At 38.6% G+C, this 26,144-nt stretch overlaps 1 protein-coding gene across 1 annotated transcript in view; it reads right to left on the bottom strand.

Moving 5' to 3' along the window:
- The window catches only part of LOC123664613 (Down syndrome cell adhesion molecule-like protein Dscam2), a 32,121-nt gene extending 25,431 nt beyond the window's left edge, over positions 1-6,690 (bottom strand). The window contains exons 1-5 of the mRNA XM_045599130.1: positions 6,686-6,690; positions 6,389-6,443; positions 5,268-5,372; positions 861-952; positions 195-349 (exon numbers count right to left, since the gene is read on the bottom strand). Of these exons, the coding sequence (XP_045455086.1) occupies positions 195-349; positions 861-952; positions 5,268-5,372; positions 6,389-6,443; positions 6,686-6,690 (412 nt within the window). The remainder of the gene's footprint in view (positions 1-194; positions 350-860; positions 953-5,267; positions 5,373-6,388; positions 6,444-6,685) is intronic.
- Positions 6,691-26,144: the final 19,454 nt, after the last annotated feature.

The following is a 26,144-nucleotide window of genomic DNA, read 5'->3' as shown; positions in this document are numbered from 1 at the left end:
TCATAGAGATGTTTACTGCTGTCTGAACCTTTATATGTGTATTGTGTGTGGACCACCTGACACAGAAGAAAATCGTAATGGGGACCGTTGAGTGTAAGGCGTTACTTATTTTATTAAAATAAGCGTCATCTGGGGACCATCGGGTCTCAAGAGTGTTGAGTGACCGCGAACGCAAAACGTGCAACAAAACTTACCATAAACATCAATCCTAGCGGTATGTCTGGTACTGGAGTCACCCTCATAAGCCACACACGAATAAAAGCCCCCATCTTCAACCCTTGCCCTTGATATGTTCAAGTGAGATATCACACCAACACCAGTCGAAGACATCATCTGTCCCAGGATATGTCTGTAAGTAATATTGATAATGGGTAGAGAAAGATAGTATAAGGGAACTAAGAATGAGAAAGATATGATGAAACTTTAGCTAAAGCCAAACTAAGGCTTTCTAACTTACGTACAAAACTTAGTTTACACTGATTATCATCAAATATAGTGTGGCAAAGTGCTGATTATTAAATAAAAAGGATTATGATTTATTATTATTTTTTAACATCAAATTCCATTATATTATATTTGAGATATTTCTATTTGCAAATACGAATCTTAAGGTTTTATGAATTGAGGAGTAAAAGGTGTTAATGACTTATTCTACCTCCTGCTGTTAAGGTCTATTTGTAACTTATGTGCCGGATAAAATTTATCCAAGCCAGTTAAACCGGCCCCCAGTATATAGAAATCTGTATCATTGAATTAAATTTAACATATAAAGTAAACAGCAACCGTAAACCAGAAAAAAATATATACGTTCGTAAAAACAAACAATATTTCCAGTAAAGTCTGTTACTGAAATGCGGTACCTGGAGTCTGTGTTTGACGAGATGACAACACCGTCTCGTTCCCAAATGAATCGCGGCGGTCTGTCCGACGTCGCCGTACACTGTAGGCTTACCTGGGAAAGTTTTATTAAATTTAATCATAGAAACTTTTCTCGTTATTTGCGGTAGGGAAGTTATTACGTTAAAGTGACGTCATTTGTTATGTTCTAAATTGTATAGTTTCATAAACAATTATTTATTTTAGTGTGCATTGTTTTAATATCAAAGTTTAAAAGTATTTGTGGTAAGTAATGCATGTTCAGGTTCTTATAATATAATTCTCTTCCTTGTTTCTATTCCTTCTTATAATATAAGTTTATTTCACACTAACGTTATAATTGCTATTTAAGACATATTTAGACAAGAAAATGGATATACCGAACATAATTGTTTTTATATAAATAGCTAAGTAATTATGATTTTTTAAGATCCATAATACCTACAATACCACCTATTTTAACGAACGTAGTTAGGAGTAGAACACCCTATTAGTTCGGTCACTTAGTATGAGAGCCATCGTGTTGAATGCTACTGATTAAAAATAAGAAGTGTATTGTGATTCTGAGAAGGAGATATTAGTATTGGAATCTCACAGCTTTACGGACTACCAATTTGACATGTTGTAGGCCCACACTACATCAAATTAAAAAATATCATTTGCAAGTTTTAGAAACTACTAATAGTAACTAAGTAACTAATTATAAATTATTCAACTAAGAAGAAGCTAACATACATAGGTATCTTTAAAAATAAAACTTACAAAATGGTAGTATTGTATGGTAGTATTGGTATGGTAGTATGGTAGTATTGTAGTATTATATTTAAGGTTTCATAAAAAATGGAAAATTTACGGTAACTATAGGGACTATTGTACGTTTAGGATGCTGCGTAAGAGACAAAAAACGGTTGAAAACGATTGCTATAAGAAATACATAGATCATGCTGAGAATACCATTGCTAAAAATTCTAAATATTTTTGGACATTTGTAAAATCTAAACGCCAAAATACTGAATTGCCTGATATGTTTTATCTGGATAATTTTTTTTACAAGTGATGGACAAGAGATTACTAATCTCTTTAACAGCTATTTTTATTCATCCTTTGAGTCAAATTCCGGTATTTCTTCGTCTAATAGTAACGACTACGATATTCATACTTGCAACAACAGTTTAAACCTGTTTTCTGTTGATATTTCTTTGTCGATGGTGGACAAATATTTAAAATCTTTAAGTCTAAATAAAGGCAGTGGCCCTGATGGGATACCTGCTATATTTTTGAAGAGCTGTTCTGACAGCTTAAGGTTTCCCATATATTGTCTTTTTTCTAAATCTTTGCGAGCATCTGTAATGCCTTCTCAATGGAAAAGATCTTATGTCATACCAATCCTTAAAAGCGGTGATAAACATAACATAAAAAATTACCGCCCTATTTCAAAGTTAAGCTGCATTCCGAAGATGTTTGAAAAGATTATATACGACATTATACTACCTATAATAAGACCTACGATCATTACCCAGCAGCATGGATTTATTAATAGAAAATCAACGGAGACAAATCTTTTGGAATACGTTGATTTTATTTCATGTGCAATGGACAAAGGTTTTCAGGTTGACGCCGTGTACACAGATTTTTCTAAGGCTTTCGATAAAATATCTCATTCGATTCTTCTTGATAAATTGAAATACATCGGTGTGCACGGTGACCTTCTGCGTTGGATTGAGTCGTACCTTGCTAACCGCAGTCAAGCAGTTACTATAAAAGGATTTACTTCATCTTTTATTCCAGTGCCATCCGGGGTACCTCAAGGATCCCATCTTGGGCCTTTATTATTCAACATATATATAAATGACATTACTTCAGCTTTTAAGTGCTCCAATTTCTTATTATACGCGGATGACAATAAAATTTTCAAAATTATTAAAGACAACAATGACTGTATAGACCTTCAGAATGACCTAGTTCGGTTTAGTAATTATTGTTCAGTGAACTCTTTGTTTATAAATTTGAAAAAATGCAATGTAATAACGTTTAGTAGGAAGCGTTTTTGTATAAATTATTGCTATAAACTGAATGGCGAAGTGATATCGAGGGTTGATGTGGTAAGAGATCTTGGAGTTATTATTGACTCCAAATTGCTCTTTGATGAGCACGTCGATTATGTAGCTAGCAAAGCCTATCGTATGTTGGGATTTGTGCTCAGGATATCCAAGGAGTTCAAGCATGCTTCCACCCACACACTTTTGTATAATGCATTTGTTAGACCTATTCTAGAGTATGCTTCTACTGTTTGGAGTCCTCAGTACGGGTGTCATATTTATAAAATCGACCGTATACACGACAGGTACCTAAAGACTATAACAGCAATCTCTTCGGAAAATTTGAATGTTATGATAAAACCTATGTCGGCCGGTGACCGGCGTGTTCAGCGGGATCAAGTTCTGTTGTATAATATTGTGAACCAAGTAATTGACTCGTCATATTTGGTTTCAAAATTAAATTTTAAGTGTCCACGTTTAAATTCTAGACATAAAATTACATTTGACATCCCAGCTACAAGAACAAAATTTTATAAAAACGCGTTTATTAACAGAAGTTGTGCCCAGTACAATAATTTGTTTATAAATATTGACATTTTTCATCTCTCTCTCAATCAATTTAAATTGCATGTGATGAATGCTTTGATTTAATGTATCTTTGACGGATGTTGTGATATTCGTGATGTTCTTCTTAATTTGATTTTATTTTTTGATTTTAATTTAATTATGATTTTAATTGTAGCTTGATCCTTAATTATTTGATTTGTGATTTTTTAAACTGTTTTTTTTTTTTTTAATTTATTTTGTTTCATAATGCCCGTAATGATTTTTGAATTTCTTTATTGATTACTTTTTTTTCTCTCAATGATTGTTAATCAATTTATAGTAATGTTTTTAGTATTATTATTAAGTTTTTTGATATTGAACTATTGTTGTGAAGCATCTCTTCTGAACTTTGTCATATGTTCTTTTTTAATATCGGAAACTATTTTTGGTTAAGTGATACTATTGTGTTGTGTTTTCCTGTATATTTATGTAATACCGTTTGTTTCCAAAATAAAGTAAAATAAAAAAATAAAATAAAGTATGCACAAAGGCGGTCTTATAGCTAGGTAAGCGATTTCCTCCAGACAACCTTGGGGTAGAGGAGATTTTAAAACAAAACAGAGTAGGGGTCATCAAAAAAGGCAAAACAAAAATTAAATAGTGGATCCTACAATCTAATAATACAATAATATATAAATAAATACACAAATAAATACATACTCATTACATTATGCTTTATTGTAAAACTAACTAATAATAAGTAATAAATAATAACATAACTAATAAATAATAACATAACTAATAATTATTAATATAACTAATTTAACGCAAATACGGCACGACGACCCGAAGAGACGACGAATGGATAGGGAGGAGGAAGTAAAGAGGGACTGCATATCCGTTTATATCGCGTTTATCGTCAATAGGCACTGTAAGGACGCTCAATTAATAGCGTGCACGATCTAAGCCATAGAAACTAGTACCACCAGTAGTGCATTTCCCCATATTGACAATTTCTGATTCGAAACGTTTGTTACTGTTGGCCCTACTGGCCTTTACAACGTCACCGGTGAGAGGGCCGGGTACTATAGACTGCGGCTGCATTATATTGACAATTGCTAGCCAGTAAGCATATTCATTCCTCCGTATAACTTTGATAGCGTGATTTAACTGAGGTCAGCGCCATCTAGTGACAACTGCGTTACTCAACGATGTCATCTTGTTTTAATAAGATTTGTTACACTTATAATCTATGAATATAATGTTACGACATTTATGACTCATTTTTTTTTAAAGAGAAAATCATTACAGCCTATACAGTCCCACTGCTGGACATAGGCCTCCACAAGTTTACGCCAAAAATAACGTGAACTCATGTCTTTTGCCCATAGTCACCACGCTGGGCAGGCGGGTCGGTGACCGCAGTACTGGCTTTGTCGCACCGAAGACGCTGCTGCCCGTCTTCGGCCTGTGTATTTCAAAGCCAGCAGTTGGATGGTTATCCCGCCATCGGTCGGCTTTTTAAGTTCCAAGGTGGTAGTGGAACTGTGTTATCCCTTAGTCGCCTCTTACGACACCCACACCACCACACACCACAGAGAAAATATCTTAACTTATAATAGTAATTTGTTGTACCTGGAGATAAACATATTAATAAGAGATGTCGAAATATAACACAGTTGTTACTTTACATTTTCTGTATGTATTATTACAACAATCCATGGTAACTCGAAATATCCTGAGCAAATTGAATTGTACTTTCTTTTTACTAACCTTTATTACTATAAATATTAAATTAGAACTTACATCTTCACCCGGCGAGATGATTTTCTCGTTGAAATGTTGAGTTATTAAAATATTTCCCGATCCAATATTTCTTTTGTATCGGAGAACTAGAATGAAAAATATGTTCTTCAATGTAAGACTTCTTGAAAATCCAATAAAATAATTACGAAGAAAGAATTCTATATTTATTTGTTGTTCCTTAACTATACCTACTCTATAATGTCAATTATACAGTAGCTATTTTAGCTATTCAAAGGGGGAACGCTGCCAGTATCTTCGGAACCTTGCCTTTAATAATATTTTTTAGTTATTATATTATGTATAAATATATATATATATATATATATATATATATATATATATATATATATATATATATATATATATATATATATACTTAAGGTTTTTTTTAGTTTAATGTAATTTATCTAATTATTATTATAATAAAATATTTTATACAAATATTATACAGTTATTTGTATTGTTATTTATGCCGATAAGCAAATGGAGATAAGTAAGCTACTTAAAAACGCCTGCAATGGATAGGCTATAAAACTACGGATCACTGGCTATAATTATCGCCATGACAAAGCCGATACATCAAAACTCTTTACTATAAAATAATTTGAATATTTTGTAATAGAGGTATTAAATTACTTATGTATTTATTTAAAAAAATGTATTACAAATAGTTTTTACTGGCTATTCCTGCGACTTTTTCCGAGTTTTGGGTATTTACATGTTCAACGTGATTATTTAAATTGGCATAACTTTTTTATTTATGATCCGATTGACATGAAACACACACTAAATGTTAAATGAAGCTTACCACAATATATTATTGTAAGCCTCATCGAAATCGAATAAGCCGTTTCTGAGATTTACATGCACAAACGCGCAGACAAACAGACAAAAATTCTAACAATCATTGCTTTGGGTGCTATTTGCTTTGATAAAGGTCCCGATAATATTTTTTTTTTTATATATATATTTTATGTACCGACAGCGATCCGTTATAAATATTACAAATAGTTATTATATAGACATAGAATACATAAATTATGAATTACTTATTCAAATAAAGTGAAATTACCTATATGAATGAGGGTTTTATAAGTAAAAGAATCCTTACCGAAGCTTACAGGTTCAAAAGAGGTTTCATCGCTTTTTCTTCTATTCTTCTTATGTTCCTTTGATCTGTAATATTTGAAAAAAAATATTCACTTAAAAAAATATCATCTATAGAACAAGAAAATCAAAAAGTATTCTATAAGAAATAATAAACTGACAGAGGATTGGGCACGATTATATTATAAAATAAAAATATATGTAACAGTTAGTCAATTATTATCGTAATTGTGATTTCATCATTACTTCAGCCTATCTCAGTCCATTGCTGGACATAAGCCTCTACAAGTTCACGCGGAAAATGGCGTGACCTCATTTTGTGATTTAAAATTATTTAAAGAAGCACAAAGACGACAAATAGCTCTTGCATGTACAGATTAGGTATATATGTACATAGCGCGTATAAATATAAATCCTTAAAACTTAAATCGTAGTTCTAGCAGGAATAGCTAATTAAGAGAAATTTAATTTACCTATTTTCATTTAATTTCGTCATTTTCATAAATGTATTTATAATAAAATATTGATTTGAATCAAAATAAACCAAATTGTTTTAATTAACATTCGTTGATTTGTTTTTACTTTACCGCGTTTTTTGTTAAGGCTAGCTTGTAATTTAATTAATAAATAAGTTAAACAATAAATTAACTTCTTCAATAATCAACCTAGAACACCATTACCTTCATCGCATAAAATTTATATTATAAATATGTGTAAAAATTTCAAAAGCATTAAAAACATCTTAAACAACTATTACATATACACAAAATCTCATCCCGAAGTCAGTTTTCTACTTCGTGCCACCCACGTGAGTAGAAGTCTTAGAGTAGTCAAGTCAAACCACCAACCATCAACTAGTCAAGTCAGAGCTTATGCTCATCAACCATCAACTTCAATGCGGGTACAACTACGCGTGTAATAGACTATGAAAGTAAAATAAAACTATTTTAATATCTTCCACACATGCAAGAGCGAGTATTTAATTATACGTAAGTGATAAAAAGTTAGTTGACTTGAATGGTATTATATAACGTTATAGAGACTTCTATACCATAGAGATTATATATATGTGAGCTTAATGAATTGCTGAGTACGTCAGCTTGTTCTACTTAGTAAATTTCAAACAACTGCCTTTTATAATTACTTTATAATATACTATCGACTCGCCCCGGCTTCGCACGGGTGCAATGATGATACTAAATACGACAGAATGTCTTTATCAATAGTGTGAAGCTAGCTTATACCATGGTTATTAACATAATAACAACATTCAAATATGCGTCGTTAGATTACACGTTGTTACAGAATGCGTTAAAGAGATAAAGGTTCACTACTCGTTCCCCGTAGGTGATAGCGTGATAATATGTAGCCTATATGTTGACCCGACTTCTACTTTTTGAGTTTATCCCGGACATACATACAGACAAACAGACAAAAATTCTAAAAACTATATTTTTGGCTTCGGTATCGATAGTATATCACACTTCAAGTATTCTTTTAAAAAAATATTCAATGTACAGTTTTGACTTTTCTAGCATTTTATTATATGTACCTATAGACTTACTATAGGGATAATGCTTTTTTTTTTTCATTTTTTCGATAAATGTTCATTAATTAACTTACTCAATTATAGTGTATAAACACCTTTTCATGTTCTGTTTTGAATTTTCAAGTCTAATTTTTATTTATTTCTAGTTGAACTGAATGAGCGACAAATATCCTTTGATTGGATAAAGGCTTCTTTATTTAAAAACGGGGTTGAATCTTAATCTACTACGTAGCTCCATAGGTGGACATTTTCATACCATGAGTATTTTTTTCTTTTCTTTTTAATAAGTAATTATTTAGAGTTAAAGAAGCTACTGATTCGGAATGGAGATTCTAGTGACAAAATCGCAATCATAACAACCTGTCAATTATTACACATTTTATTTATATTTTACATAAAACATCGTCACTAAACAACTAACACACTAACCAACATCAGTAATATATTCTAAAATCAAGTAATATAGTTAGAAATCCTACGATTGAACACTATAGAATCTATGGATTCTGATCGCAAATCGGACTCTCGCACTTAATCAATTTCAGATTATTTAAATAAGCTCTACATTTTTAACCGACTTCAAAAAAGGAGAAGGTTACTCGATTTGACCGTATATATAATTATATATATTAATGATTTTGATAATAATTTTTTTGTTGGAAAGGATATATCCTAAGGGTACCATGATAAGGAAACCAGGATCTGATAATGGAATCCTAGAGAAATCGAGGGGAACCCTCGAAAATCGTAATGACGACTAGTGCGTTTCTACATTTTTTCGTCTACTTACATTGTATTATTTGTTTATGTAATTGAAGTCGGTTTTTTTTCGTTTGCGAGCAAACACAATTATTATTAGATCAAACAAAAAAATTAACAGTAAATTTATCATATACATTTTAGAAATATGTTTAGTTTTACTATTTCATTATTTTTAATCTGTAATAAAGCCTAATTATTATGATACCCTGCCATCTCATAAAGAAATATTCCTTTTTATCCTCAGATTGTCAGATAACGAAAGCTTCTTATCAATCAAACGATTCCTTTTTCTTGGAATTCCTATATTCGGTTTATATTATATTTGGCTTAAATCTGTAACGTTTACTGATTCAGCATTATATTTGTACATAATAGTTGTTCCCAAGATCGAAGATTCCAATCAACTAGTGTGGTGGCCAATCAACTATTGCAACGTGGCAAAGAAGCTCTGGAAAGCGTCGGCAACATGAAACGCGAGGCGAAAACCACCGCTTATGAGTGTTTGCAGGGTCTATATGAGACGATCCTGTCACTCTCGGACTCGCGCAGCCGGCACAAGTGCAACCTTGAGAAGGAGCGCACCCGTCACGCCCAAGAACTCGTGCGGGTCGAAAGAGCTCACGCCAAAGAGCTCGCAGACCTCAAGAAGACGCTCCTCTCGGGGATGCAAAAAACACAGACTGATGTCGTGGAGACGCTGAGGGAGGCTAGAGCCGTACGCTCCTGGCTAGAGTACGAGACGGTGGAACCTTTCCGGCGGATCCGTGACATCAAGGAAGTTCAGGCGAACCAGGACGAAAAACTCAGTGAGCTGCAGAGGGTGCTTTCGTTGGCTAGGACCAGCGGCGAAGCGACTTCGCAGACGAGCGATGTCCAGGGGTCGCTTAAGGCAGTGGGGAGCACGATAAGCTCGCTCTTAGGAGGCCTAGAAAAACTTAAGGATGAAATTATACAGACCAGGACCCTCCTCACTGCCAAAATCGACGACATCCCGCTGGTCTTGGATGGCGAAAGTCACCCGCAAGCAAACACAAACATCGACACAACACTAAAAACACACCTGGATGAGTTAAAACAATTCATAAAAGTAACAAACACTCAACCATCCAGTACACAACTACACCCACAAATGGATCTGACCCTTCTATTCCAAGACTTGAACGAAAAAGTCGAAATTATGTCCTCGGAGCTGCGAGCCCTGAGGGACTCTAGCAGGACCATCGCATCGCCAAAAAAACCGACACTGGAAACAGAGATGGCGGTACAGGAGGTCAAGGAGACCCTAAACACGATCAAAGAAGGGGTCACGAAATTGGCTCCTATGGCGTCAACCAGCTACGCCCAGGTCGCAGCCCGACCTAAACCAGAGAGTGTGGAACAAAGACCCAACCACACTCTCATAATCTCGTCCCAAAACAAGCAGGAGACCAGCGAGCAAGTACTCGCAAAGATCAAAGACTCGCTGGATCTAAAGAAGTCTGGGGCGAGGATGGAAAGGGTCCGGAAGGCGCGCGACCAGAAGATCGTGGTGAGGTGCGCCTCAAAAGAAGACATGGCTAAGATCAAGGGTCAGGTTCAGAAAAATTCAGGACTGACGGTGCGGGAGCCCACAAACCAAGACCCCCTGATTTGCGTGAGGGGAGTGCTGTCAAGTTACTCCAACGAGGAAATTGTAGACCTCATAAAGGCACAAAACGGCTACATTCTCGAAGGAGTCGACAGGGCAGCGCTTAGGATGAAGGTGCGGTTTAGAAAACGCGCCCGAAACCCCCACGAGTGCCACCCGGTAATCGAGCTCTCCCCGGCGCTCTGGAGAAGGTTTGTGGACAGGGGAAAGATTTACGTAGGGTTCGGAAGATGCGCCGTCGAGGACCAGTCTCCGCTTGTCCAGTGCATGAGGTGCCTTGGATTCGGACACACCAAGGCCCTCTGCAAACAGGAAAATGACGCCTGCAACTATTGTGCCGGCGAACACACGAGGGGAAACTGTCCCTCGAGGGCGAAGAGCGAACCACCCAAGTGCATAAACTGCTTCAGAGCAAAAAGATCTGGTCCCGACCTGGCACACACAGCGTATAGCGCAGAATGCCAGGAACGAATAAAATGGGACAACATAGCTCGATCAAGGGTACAATACTGCTAAGGGCGACCCGGAGGCCAAAGTTGTGGTCCCTTACGGAGAGACGGTCGGGGCAGGATGCGCTTTGCGCTTCATACAAGCAAACCTGCAGCGCTCAAAGTTGGCAACGGACGAACTGCTTCAGGTGGCCCGGGAGAAGAGGATCTCTCTCGCCCTAGTACAGGAACCGTACACCGGTAGAACGGGCGAAATGAGGCAATACCCTGGCACGAAGATCATCCAGTGCACCCTGGGCCGCCAGAAACCAGTAAAGGCGGCGATTATCGTGTTCGGTGACAACGTGGAAGTCATTCATGACCCCCAAATTGTCACCGAGAACGTGGCCGCCGTCTTAGTAAAGGCCGGCCGACTCGAGCTTGGCATACTGTCCGTCTACTTCGAACCAAGGGACCAAGACATGGAACCATACCTTAAACAAGTGAGAACGGCTACCGCGAAGTTCCCCACACACCATCACATAGTGGCCGGTGACGTCAATGCCTGGAGCCACTGGTGGGGCAGCAGCTCCGAAGACCATCGAGGAGCACAACTCCATAGATTTATCACCGAGATGGACCTCCATATCCATAACAGCGGGGAAGTTCCTACGTTCGAGACTTACAGAGGAGACAGGCTATACTCGAGTTGCGTAGACCTGACTCTAACCAGTCAATCCCTTCTCGCGAGACTGGAAACCTGGCGAGTAGAACGAAATCTGATCACATCTGATCACAACGCCATTACGTTTAGTCTGCGCACTGAGGGGCCTTTGAAACCATTGGACCCAATCTCGACGCGCAGATACAACACCAAAAAGGCGCGATGGACAGATTTCTCCGCTACCCTAACAACCGGCCTCGCGGAAGAAAGCGTCACTCTGGAAGCCGTCCTAAATGTCTCGAACAAGGACGATCTCGATGGAATAATCGCAAAATACGTCGCGATCATTCACCGCACGTGCGAGAGTACCATCCCGAAGATAAAACCTTGGAAAGGCGACCCCCGACCGCCCTGGTGGTCGGTAGAGCTAGATTCCCTGAAAAGGGAGCAACTAAGAGCCAAACGTCGCATCAGAAATGCTGCACCCTGCAGAAGGGCTGGCGTCATCGAAGAATACGTACGGGCCAAGGAAAAATATAAACAGGCGGCAGACGAAGCAGCCACTCAGAGCTGGAAAGACTTCTGCACGGCACAGGACCGTGAAAGCGTGTGGGACGGCATCTACAGAGTCATCAGGAAGACCTCTCGTAGACACGAGGACGCATTGCTAAGGAACGAATCAGGCGAAACACTGTCACCAGAACAGTCGGCTAAACTCCTAGCAAAAACGTTCTACCCTGACGACTCTGTAGAGACCGAAACCGCCCATCACAAACAGATCCGAGAGGCCGTAGAAGGCAGAACTCCCGCGGAGTTAGAAGATCTGTCCGACGACGACCCGCCGTTTACGGCCGCAGAGCTGGAACAGGTTCTTTTGAGCCAAAATCCCAAAAAAGCTCCAGGCCCAGACGGGTTAACGTCGGATATATGCGCGGCGGCAATAAACTGCAACAGGGAGTTATTCCTAGCGCTGGCGAACAAATGCCTATCGCTGTCCCACTTCCCCAAGCAGTGGAAAGTCGCCCACGTACGCATCCTCCGCAAACCAGCCAAAGAGGACTACACCCACCCGAAGTCCTATAGACCTATAGGACTCCTGTCAATCCTAGGAAAGACAGTTGAGAAAATGCTTATAGGTAGACTTCAGTGGAGACTCTTCCCCACGCTGCACCGAAGCCAGTACGGATTCATGCCACAGAGGGGAACGGAAGACGCCCTCTACGATCTCGTCGAGCATATCAGGCAAGAAATTAAGTCCAAGAAGATAGTACTTCTGGTATCGCTTGACATAGAGGGCGCTTTCGACAATGCATGGTGGCCGGCTCTCAAAAAACAGCTAGTGGACAAGCATTGCCCGAGAAATCTATACGCTATGGTCGCCTCATACCTCCAGGACCGAAAGGTCATCGTAAATTACGCCAGAGCGACCAGTGAAAAGGAGACCACGAAGGGTTGTGTCCAAGGATCCATTGGCGGGCCGACCTTCTGGAACCTCATACTGGATTCGCTTCTGAGAGAGATCAGCGCGATGGGAGTTTACTGTCAGGCCTTTGCGGACGACGTTGTCCTCGTTTTCTCCAGCCAAAAAACCAGCAACCTACAGACCTCAGCCGAAACCACCTTAGCGGCCGTACAAGAGTGGGGTATACGTAATAAGCTGAGCTTCGCCGCGCACAAAACCAATGCGATGGTGCTCACTAAAAAACTCAAATACGACACCCCCATAATCCATATGTCCGGCACTCGACTGAGGCTTGTAGATAAAATAAAACTGCTGGGGCTCATTTTGGACTCAAAGCTCACTTTCAACGCGCACGTATCCGCCGTATGTAAAAAAGCGGCGGACATTTATAAACAGCTTGCGCGCGCGGCGAGAGTGAGTTGGGGTCTGAATGGGGAGATCGTACGGACCATATATGTGGCGGTGATAGAGCCCATCGTTCTGTACGCAGCGAGCGTATGGTCCCCTGCAGCAGAGAAGCTATCGATAAGGAAGCAGCTAGACTCACTGCAGAGAGGATTTGCACAAAAAATGTGCAGGGCGTACAGAACGGTGTCTCTGACATCGGCACTAGTCCTCACCGGCCTGCTCCCGTTAGACCTTCGCGTTCGAGAGGCGGCCATACTATTCAAAACCAAAAAAGGCCACAGCACGGATCTTCTTCCACCGGGAAGAGAGCTAGAGCGCAGGGTGGGACCAATGCAAAATCCCCACCCTTCCCTACTCATGACAACAGAGTACGAGCGCTTAGAGAATCTGAACCCCGAAGTCCTTGAAGAACACAACATCGTCGGGCCCCTCATCTTTACCGACGGTAGTAAAATAGAGGGTAAAGTAGGAGCTGCCCTCACATGCTGGGACCAAGGCAGGGAAGTAAGATACTCTACTTTCCGGTTAGAGCCGCACAACACTGTCTTTCAATCGGAGATGTACGCACTCTTCAGAGCCGTGGACATGGCAAAAACCTCAAAGTCACGCTCCATTAACATCCTGAGCGACTCGAGGTCATCTTTAGATCTGCTGAGGAGCCCCTCAGTGACTCACCCTCTGGCCCTGGAAATGAAGAGTCGAATCAGACAGCTCCGGGAGGAGAATAAGACAGTGCGGTTCTTTTGGTTGAGGGCCCATGTTGGAACACCGGGCAATGAGAGAGCGGACGGGTTGGCCAAAAAAGCGGCCTTGACAAAAAAGACGGCACCTGACTACGACAGAGTACCCGTCTCGTATGTCAGAAGGCAGATCAGGGAAGAGACTGTCAGGATGTGGCAGGAAAGATACAATTCTTCGGAGACGGGCTCGGTCACGAAAATATTCCTACCGGATGTAAAGACCGCTTGCAGGCTGGTAAGGAAATCGGCACCAACAGCTGTCGACACAAAAATTCTGACCGGCCACGGAGGATTTGCGGCGTATCTCCACAGATTCCACCTCACTGACAGTCCTTCGTGTATCTGCGATCCGAATTGTGAGGAGACAGTTCTGCATGTTATACTGGACTGTCCGAGATTCAGTAAGGATAGGCTGGATCTGGAACTCAAACTCCAGACCAAACTTGAGCAGACCTCGCTCCATACCATCCTGGAGAGCGAAACAAACAGAACTGTCTTCCTCACATTCGCGAGAAAGGCCGTCAATATAGCCACAAAAAGGAACAGCACGACCGCTCCACCACCTGCTGTAATACCTACGCAGAGCGCTAACACCGTCGTCCACGCAACACACACACACGCAACACACGCCCAAACACACAACGCACAACCACAAACACAACAAAACTGTGTCCAACAAGCCACCCAGAGTAACAGCTCAACGGGTCCGCGGATGACTCCTGGCCGCACCCTTCTGGGTCAAATAACAAAGGCCATGCCCTCCTCGCTGCAGAAGCTGTTCAGGAATAGAGCCGACCAAAACGCACCTCCGCAACCGACCCACAGCGGGATGACACAATCCTCGCTTAGCGAAGGGAACGGAAGCGAAGAAGTGGGAATTAAAACCAAATGCGTGGCTCTGTTCATGGACAGCGAAGTAGAGAGGATGGGAATAAGTTTCTGTCGTTCCGAAGGACGCGATCGGCTGGCGATTTCGCCGGGGCTCGCTTTACTGTTAAAGGGTAGCACGCAAAAGACAAGTATAAAGCGCACTAAAATCACAGCGCTATCGCAAGAACGGGAGGGCGACTCGACCTACCGTCTGGTGCGTTTGAACAACAAATGCATCGCGTTGTTCGAGTGGGGAGAGACGTCCCCCTTCGCGCAGTCTAGTGTGTGGCTACGCCGGTTGAGCGAGACCCCCGGTGGAGTCCCCAAAAGAATTAGCGTGGATTCGATGAGGGTCGGATATGATAGAGGTGACGTATCTGATAGGTACGGTTGCCTAATGGCCTCCAAGTACAGTGAGGTCATAGTCTACGAAGACAGGGGGGAGGATCTCGGATATCTAAGACCGAAATCCATAACACCGACACCTCCTGCATCTCCGGCTGTCGACGAGTCCACGCTCAGCGGCTCGGAGCGCCTACAGCAACGGATCGAGACCCAGAAGGCAGAGCGAATTAAGGCAAAGGCTACACCTGAACTGAGCTCGATGCCACTGGCGACCTTTATCCACGCAACCATCTCCCCAAAACCAGGCAAGCTCCCGCATCACCTCTCTCCCAAAAAGACTGGACAGGCTGAGCGGCAATCGGCGGCGCTGAGCAGGTTCACCAGAGACAGTAGTCCGAGGCACCCAGAGGCGTCACCGGCCGCTCGTACTAAGGCCGACATGGGACATGTAACACCGCCGAGACTTCGACCTGCGACCACACCGCTACAACATGCGGAGAACGCCCTAATCGAGTTCCTGGCGATAATAAAGGCAAACCGCGAGGTAAGCCTTGCCACCTGCAAAAAGATCATGCAGGCCTACCAGTATGATCACCAAAGATTACTGGAGGTGGAACTCGAGGAAGCCGAAGCGGCCATATATAACAGTGAAACCCGACAAACACTCAAGGGCAAGATGTCGGGTAGGTATATGGCAGCGTATAACAGCACTGCAGGCTTCGTGAGCGCAGTCGAGTCGGAGGGGAATGACGAGGAGCCACAAACCTTCGAAACACCTGAAGGGGACCCAGTGGTGGTAGTGGCCAGATGCACGAAGGTAATGCTGGGAGACCGGATGCTACGGATGGCGAAAACCATCTCAGGCGACCGGGACGGCTTACTGACCGTGCCCTGGGAACTACCATCACTGGAGTGGATAAACGGGGTACCGGGATGCGGCAAGACAACTCGCATAGTCGGGGACTTCGATGAGGACACGGAGGTCGTGATTACGACCACAGTCGAGGCGGCCAAAGACTTGAAAGAAAAACTGGCGCACCGCTACGGCAACAAAGCCAAGCAAAAGGTGCGTACTATGGCCTCCGTACTAGTTAATGGTTTCAAAGAGGGCTCAAAAATCAACCGCCTAACGGTGGACGAGGCCCTCATGAACCACTTCGGAGCCATAGTAATGGCCGCCCGACTATCGGGAGCACAGAAGGTGGTCCTCATCGGAGACATAAACCAGCTGCCGTACATCGACAGGGACAACCTGTTCGAAATGCGGTACTGCAGACCAACCCAGATAACAACCATCTCGTGCGAGTTGTCATGCACGCATCGTAATCCCAAAGACGTCGCCCTTGCCATCAGCGAAGTTTATAAGGACGTGTACAGCTCAAGCTCAAAGATCCGATCTTTGCGAGTGGAGAGCCTCACGGGCGCGCGTATTCCTGCAGGAAGAGACCGGACCTTATACCTGGTCTTTACGCAAGAGGAGAAGAGGTTGCTGACTGACCAGGGATACGGATCCGGGGAGGGATCGCGCGTCTTAACCATCCACGAGGCGCAGGGCCAGACCTACGAGGACGTCATAGTCCTCCAGACGAAGACGAGGAGGCTCAGGATCCACGACAGCGTTTCGCACGCTGTAGTCGCGGTGACTAGACACACCAACACCTGTGTCTATTACACCGACGACAGGGACGACGCAATTGGTCGCTTTGTGGCGAGGGCAGTGGAGACCACGGACAAGGAAATACTCGAGCACAGTCTCAAGATGGCGATTCATCACAGAGACGCAGCCGTCACTGAGAGTGTGCTCGATATGTTGAAAACTTTTGGCGTGTGAAGAAATTAGTTTCAGTAAAGAAATAGGGTGTACATAAACATATAAAGTTAGTGTTAAATTAAATAGTATTAATTACATATTACAAAACGTGTGCAAAATAATTTTACATGTGTACCAAATTAATTAGGATAAATTATATAATATTGACTACAAAAAAAAAAAAAAAAAAAATCTTACTAACAGTAACCTAGGCTAAGTGTATATTGTAAGTAGGCCAGCAGGCCATAAGTGTATATATAAGGTAACTAGGACATAAGTGTACATATACGGTAACTAGTATATAAGTGTAAATATAAACTTAGATAATAAAACTGACAGTAGGAATACAAAAAATATATAATATATAGTAATTAATATATATAGAAGTAAATTTAGTATAACTTTAAATTTTTGGTCGGTGGACTCACGTAGGATTAGAGATACTAAGTCTAGTTTAATTAGTCCTCTAAGTTGCATGTGTAAGTACCAAGTTATAGAAACTAACAAACTAATATTGGAATAATAAAAGCACGGGCATTATGAGCCCGTGGATATATATTGTTATATAAAAAAAAAAAAAAAAAAAAAGATCGAAGATTCGTTTTCTGCTCATCTATATTAATAAAAATTAACCATTGAAACGGATTCCATCCTTTTTTGTGTTAATTAATGTTAAGATAAGGTTTGCATATTTCCACTCGTATGAAAGATTCACTATATGTAAGATAGATTTAATATATGTAGATGGCTGTGACGCCGCGTTAGCGCAACGGTCACAGCCATGGATTGTACCTAGTGCACTGGCGGTTGCGGGTTCAATCCCTGCACATGACAAACATTTGTATTGGGCATACAGGTGTTTGCCGTGGTCTGGGTGTTTTGCAGTCCTTGTGGGTCTCTCCACCGTGCCTCGGAGAGCACGTTAAGCCGTCGGTCCCGGTTGTTATCATGTACACCTGATAGCGAACGTTATCATAGTAGGGAATATATCCGCCAACCCGCATTTGAAGCAGCGTGGTGGATTAAGCTCTGATCCTTCTCCTACATGGGGAAAGGGGCCTATGCCCAGTAGTGGGATATTACAGGCTGAAGCGTATATGTGAGATAGTAAAAATCTATTACGTCGGACATTTTCACGCGTGATATGAATTTATCAATGAAAGCCGTATTAATAAAAAATTTAAACGATCAATATTTCGTTATGTTATTATCACGTCTGATTTTACTCATCACTGTATTGCATTAAATATGCCGTATGAAACTGGATGGGTATCTAGATACCTAAAATATTAATAACGTCAGAATAATTATAATACTCTAAGCCGCATTTATTTACAGTAACTATTATTGCTACATAATTATTTTCGTGGCTTGTAATAATGAAGTACATTATAAATGAACATTTCAAATTATTATAATCATTAATTATTTCCAAACATAAACGTTCGTAGCACGAAACATGTCACGTTTATCGTAGCCACATAGTTATTTTCGTAGCAGTGATGCATGTGCTACGACTGACTTTTTTCTCATATAACTAGGTCGGCAAACAAACTTACGGCTTACCCTGGTAGTAAGCGATTACCGTAGCCTATAGACGTCTGCAACACCAGAACCGTTGTCGACCCTATCTCTAACTCCCCCAAGAGCTCTGGGTCACCTTACTCAACAACAGGAACGCTACTTTAGCTTGCTAGCATTCTGTTAGAACGAAATTTAAACAAGATACATATATATTAACTAGCTATGCCCTGCGATTTCGCACGCGTTAATTTGATTAAAAAATAGCCTTTCCCGGTAACTAGGCTATCCAACACAAAAATAATTTTTTAATATAGATTAGCGCGTTTAGACAAACTAGGACCTTTATAATATTAGTATAGATTGTAGCATAAAAGATTATTAAGGAAAATTTGGTGTATGAACTACAAATGTTATTTTGAATAATACTTAAAATAACGATTTTTAAGAAGTGTAGGCGTAATGAGTCGAACTCCACTCAAAAAAATATTTCTATAGGCCATATTACCATTTGTTGTCATCTGAAGGTTTTTTTTTGTGTGTACTGCAGATCCCGACACAGGCTTTCGTTTTATTAGGTGACACATTGAGTCAAAATATTTCTTGTTACTAATAATTTATCAAAATCCTACGACGTTCAAATGCGATTTTTTTTTTGTTTCCTTATTTATTCATTGCCATAAACATTGATATTACAGGATCATTAGCTATTGCGATAATATGGCGATTCAGCCTGTAACATCCCGCTGCTGGTCATGGGCCTCTTTCTCCATGTAGAAGACGGATTAAAGCCTAATCCACTATGCTCCTCCACTGCGAGTTGGTGGCTATGTTCCCTAACATGGTACGCTATCAGGTATTTATTATAACAACCGGGACCGACATCAAAACTGGAAAGAAATATAATAATAAATTAATAATAAATAAATATCTTATACACACTCGATCGCCTGTTCCTAAAGTAAACGACTTAATGCTTGTGTTATAGGTAACAGCCGACTGATACAAATAAATATATTTTTTTCAAAAATATACATAGAAATAGTTCCATATATAAATATATAAAAACAAATATTACGCTCAGACTCAGGCGAAAATCGAACCCTTAACCTGCGGAACAGAAAGCAGGGCCACTACAAACTGCGCTAACGGCCTAGTCACACATCTGTACATTTATAAATATCCTTCCAATGCCAGCTGAACCTGCAATCCATCGGTGTTTTAGGCAAGTACAGGCATCATTTCATCAGATGAAATAGGACACGCTAAAAATTTTAACAAAATAATTTAGTTAGTTAGTAGGTATGAATGGATAGACGGATAACTAACTAGGAATTGAATCAATAGCGATTAAAACTTGGTATGGAAGTCGCTGACGATACAGAATCAAAGTAGGTTACAATTTTTTATAAATATCTTTTAAGTCTTTATCTATTATCTTGTATTCTTGTAATATAATCTTTATCTATAATCTCTATCTTTTATCTTATATTATATTTATCTATCTATGTTTTATATCTTTTAAAAAATAAAAAAATATATTATGATATTTATATTTATCTCAACAAATTTAAAGTCGCGCAACGTACAATGGAACGGGCTATGCTTGGGGTTTCTCTCAAAGATAGGATTAGAAATAAAACTATCCGCGAGAGAACGAAAGTAACCGACATAGCCCACAGAATTAGCAAGTTGAAGTGGCAGTGGACTGGTCATCTGTGTCGCAGGACCGATGGCCGTTGAAGTAGACGGGTCCTGGAGTGGAGACCGCGTCTTGGCAAACGTAGTGTGGGACGTCTTCCGGCCCGTTGGACCGACGATCTACGTAAGATCGCCGGTGTAGGCTGGATGAGGATTGCGGGAAACCGGGGTGTCTGGCGCGAACTTGGGGAAGCCTATGTCCAGCAGTGGACTGCCATAGGCTGAAGTGACGACGATGGTGATGAGTGATATATGTATCTAGGTAAAATTAACGCTCATAATTAAATGTCTAACAAAATTTTCAATATGACAACGAACTAAACACAACTAATATCGTATCCATCAATATAATTATAGATTACAAATAACTATACATATATCAAAGCCACAATGGCGTAGCTCCCGCATATGCCGTAAATTCAAATTGAACATACATTAATGCATAACCACGTACAACCACTGCCTGGTAATTTCATTAATCTCAGTTTAATTTATGCACAGTTAACCGGTAACTACGGCTCTGTTTACTCGAGTGTAATTAGATTGGAGATGTAATCTGAGTTTTATGGCTTGTACTATAAAACTATGGATATTTATCGTCAGTATACTCGTATAACAAAGCTTTGGTTCAATTCATTTAAAAATGAAAAAGCCACAGTAATTAAAAACCAGTGGATGTCCTCCGTGATGATGATATGTATATTCAAATACAAAATTTTAGATTAACACGGTTACTTCTATTACTAAAACTCATTTACCATGTTTTTTATTTTCATTTTACGTAGCTCGATATTTCGAAATTAACAGCGAATGTCTTGTTCACGAGACTGAAATTTGAGGGTAGATTTTGACGGCTTTAGCAGTGTCCATACCGGACTACCTCCTTTCTCACACGTTTGCTTCGTAAACCCTGGTCACCACTAACTACCATTGTTACTTTCACAACTACTATTGTCATTTGTTTTACGCTCGACATTCGATCCCGTGTTTTACAGATGACACTCACCGTTCGATGAGTGTCGTCTGCAAAACATGGTAAATATTCCGTTTATGAATATGTTAAAATACTTTCCATTGCTAACCAAAACTATACTTACTACCTAGTAAGGAAAGATTATAGTATTATTTGAAGTGCTTACACTTTTGTTCATATTAAATTAAGGTTCAGGTTCAGGTTCGTTTGAACCTGTTTTAGGTTTAAAAACATGTCATGTTTTTTTTTAAATCAAATTTAAAGGTTTTATCGCAAGAGCCATTATGAGAATGAGATAGAACACATCACTGCTTATAACGCGTAAGCGACGCATTTTGCATGGCGCTTACGACCATTTTCACGTGACCGTGATCATCGTCGATAGATAAATCCCAACTTTCTACCTTCCTACGACTTTTCAGAAGTTTCACTTCTGCCGTGTATAAAGTGCACACACACACACACACATACACACACACGCACATACGAGCACACACAAGAAAACCAACACACACACAAACACTATTTTCTTAATTTTCTCTATAAATGTGAACTTAATTTAAGCTTCTAATTCTTTTGTCTCCCATTTTGAATTAGCATAAGTACTAAGCAAGTAAAAAATTAGTAATCAACACAGGCAAGTTAAAAAAGGGATATAATTACGTCACAACTTGTCATTTTCTCGCAGAATCCTGGATGATTTTGTGTAGTCTTACCTTTTATGAATAGCGTAATTACTAACAGCCTTCCTACCTTTTCTTGGAAATTTTGAAATAATTGAAGAGTGATTTACAAAAGTTTTAACATTATTTAACGTTTAAAAATGCTTAACTACATTTACTTAATTATTTTTAATTTCTTTGTTGCCATTTATTTTAACTAATCAAGTTTTTGTAGAAGATACCAAAAAATTAACAATTGACGCAATATATTAAGTACTAATTTGTTAATAAGTATTTGACTAAACTTATCTATTTATACCCAAAACCATTGAAAACAGATTTTGAACCGATAATATGAGGAACAAAAGTTTTCTAAACGTCATAAAACAAAAGAATTTGGTTCTGATTCTAGAAATGATAAAGATTTTTACTAATATGAGAATTATCATCATCATCATCACTTCAGCCTAATAGGACTGTATTACTGCTGGACACAGGCATCCAAAAGTTCGCGCCATAAATGGCATGAACGCATGTGTTTTGCCCATAATCACCACGCTGGGCAGGCAGATTGGTGACCGCAGGGCTGGCTTTGTCGCACCGAAGATGCTGCTGCTCGTCTTCGGCCTGTGTATTTCAAAGCCAGAAGTTGGATTGTTATCCCGCCATCGGTCGGCTTTTTAGGTTCCAAGGTGGTAGTGGAACTGTATTATCCCTTAATCGCCTCTTACGATACCCACGGGAAGAGAGGGGGTGGCTATGTTCTTACTGCGGTAACCATGAGACACAATATGAGACTAGTATTCCTAATGAACACAATTCACACATGTTTCAGAACTCCAAAAAGAGGTTCGTAGCACAGAATCTTTTGACAAAATAGAGAAAAAGGAACAACGCAAACATGAAACAGTACTCGTTATATGTAAGATGTAGCAGCGTTCAATGTTAACGTCAAATATTAAACAAACTTCTAAATTTTAATTTTCATACATTTTGCTAGAAGCGCTGAAAATGTACACAAAACTCAAACATGTCACTTTTTCAACTAACTAGGCTTGATTTTATTATACGCTACTACCTTTATTGTAGTATATTATACAACGTTATTAATTAATACTCCTTTTTTATTATAATGATGAAGGGTTTCTTCAAAGATTCTTGAGAGTTTCGTTGATAAGGAAGGTTCAGGGGCTAAAGCAATGCAGGTTGACGCCGTTGTAAACCTTTACATTCCAGGCTTTACACTCCATGTTCGTGGATTTGATTTCCATCACTATTCTTGGCGTAATTATTGTAAACACATGGTCTCGTCGTTTCTGGTCTGAGTTTATGGCTTTGTGGGTCTGCCCACTGTTTTTTGAGGATCACATAAACTCACTAATTTTGTGTTGGTTGTTATACTGCATATGACAGATGAAAAACTTTTCTCCTTGTTTATCCGAAATTTCGTCTCTTGAAGCAATATTCACAATTATTGTCTGAATGTCTTCAATCGGAAATCAAGTTGGAAAACAAAATTTTTTCTTCACCCTATTATTATTGATTCTTTTTACTACCTTATTTTTTTATACAAGTTCAGTTTTATTATGTACACATGTAACGTTTTTGGAACGGATGGACGATATGACTTAACCGATGTAGTACATTATTCCGTTCTAGCAACAGCTTGAAATATAGTTTCCATTTTGGCTGTTGTCCAAATTTAATTTCAAAATTCGGTCTAACTCAAGTCTCACGAATTTACATACAACAACGATTCAATGCACAACATTGTAGAATAATAATAACTTTATTAAAGTCTACCAGTATGAAATTTATATATATTTTTTTAGGGTTCAAAAAATAAACAAAGAGGACTAAAGGAAACGCGTTACTGTTAAATATAAGCTGAATGGTTTCGTTGTTTTTATGCCTCTATAATGACAAACAAGTGAACGGTCTAACATTCGGTCAACGGTTATCAAGTGTTGCCAATTACCGTAGCATCACAAGTAGATTTCAGACAATACCCGAGCTGTTAGCTCAGGAACACAATATTACTCGGTATCGGTTATTTTGTGTGATAGTTTTCGAGTCGGGCTGGTCTATATTCAAAACAAAAAATGTCATAACTGTTTATCTATGTATCGAAAGGGAATACTAGAATGTACTAGAAAAAGAAAACCGCTCACTTGGTCAAGAACATAATATATGCGATGTTTGTTTTAATAAATAATTAAAAACGTATTTCGTATTTTACTTATTTTTAGCACATTAACATTCTTTCATTTATCAATTTACTATAAATCTCTTTTGAATTAAAAGATTTTACAAAGAAATTCTGACTTTTATATCAAATTCTAAGTGAAATTTTCTTATTGGTTGGTTAATAACTTTTACTAACGGTTTAAATAAAAAAGTAAATAAAATCACATAAAGTGAACTACACATATTAATTCCAGACATCTACATATTTATATTACTTGTAGAATTTTTATTTTTGGAATTTAGGAATTAATTTTGTGTAATAATATGACTAAATTGAACATCAAATTATTTATCGTTCTTTACATAATATATTTCTAATTAAAAAACTTACCTTGTGATCTTGGGCTTGTGCATAATTTGATGAAAGGTTTTACTACCTGTAACAATAAATTAAAAAATATTTTAATTTCATATATTTAGCTTATGTTAATTGAATTATTAAACAGCTTGTGATAGGTAACATTATACGATTATTCATGCAAATCAATTTATTTGCGTTTAGCTGTAGAAACTGAGCTAATACTTGACTGTGTTTGATTGTTCACTTTCTATTGTATTATGTGTTATTTACAATTCTCCCCATAATCCTAAAATTGAATTTTTTTTAATTTTAATTACATATATTTTGCAATTTTCATAAGAATACAATAAATAGAATATTTTTTGCTAACTTTATGTAATAATTTAGTCTTTCTAGTAGTGTAATTTTTCAAAAACCTAATAAATAAATACACTACACTTAACATGCTGCAAAATTTTAGAGAAAACTGTACCAGCTACTCAGATACAAAATTACCATGAGCTAGGATCGAACCTATAATGTGACATAATTAACTACATAACATGTACATAAACTGTCTGTAAAAACCTCTTTGCTACTAGGTATTTCAAGGCTTCATTTATTATATTTCTTCGTATTATTTCGACTGGAAATAAATCTAATCAATCATAATTATTTTTCAATCCCTACAAGTAAGTTCCAAGCAACAAGAAAGTCGGACGTGTACCCACAGTACAAATAGCTTTTGAAGTAAAAGGGAATCTTTACATCGTAAATATTTCTAATTAACTTGAAACATGGTGTTTATATTATTATATATTGTAGTTGTATTGAAGTAAAAATATAACATAATAACTAGCAATACCCTTTCGAATAATTTGCACTAAATATGTATAAAAAAGTACCGATTGTAAATCATTTTGACGATGTTTCAAAATCAAAGCCTATATATATATATATATATATATATATATATATATATATATATATATATATATATATATATATATATAATTTTAATAATAAATTAATTAACAAAAACAAATAAAATTTTTTTAGTTTTGGATGCCGGTAGAGCAAGCAATTACCTAAAAAATAATGCATAATTTATGTGGAGTAATTTTGAGATTTTTTTCTAAAAAGGGAGGCAAATATCTACCTTAGCGTATTTATATATACATATTATATTTTTAAAGTTTCACCGTCACTAAACTAACATAACAATCGTGGATACGAAAATTGGGCTAAGTTCGGTAGTTCTAGTTTTGGCCAAACAAAATCAGAAAATATCCGTGTCTAAAAAATATTCAAAATTGCGATCCGTTATCATCAGAATACTAAATTACTCATCAGTATTCCGAAAGCAAAAGAAAAATAAAGCATTTATCAAGAAAAGAATAGAAAAAGTTTATTCTCGTATCGGATAATTTTATGCAAACTGTAGTTAAAGGAAAAAAGAAAAATTCAGAAAAAAATAATAATTACAAGCGACCCTCATGTTAATAAATTCCGAACACTGCGGCTCTGCTTCGGAACTTTATCTTGAGAACGAAACACGACGGTCTTTCAGATTGAAAAATAAAAGTGCACTGGAAAGCTCCATCCGCAAATAAAATTAAACTTTATTGAGAGGGGATAAAGTTGAAATTAACTTTATATGGATTACTAAGTTAGGTAATAGGGTTGCCGATTCAAAGAGAAAAGTGATAACAAGATACACT

The sequence above is a fragment of the Melitaea cinxia genome, chromosome 22, assembly GCF_905220565.1.
Source record: "Melitaea cinxia chromosome 22, ilMelCinx1.1, whole genome shotgun sequence".
Lineage (NCBI taxonomy): Eukaryota > Metazoa > Arthropoda > Insecta > Lepidoptera > Nymphalidae > Melitaea > Melitaea cinxia.
Note: the sequence above shows the minus strand (reverse complement) of the source record. Positions and strands in the feature narration are given on the sequence as shown.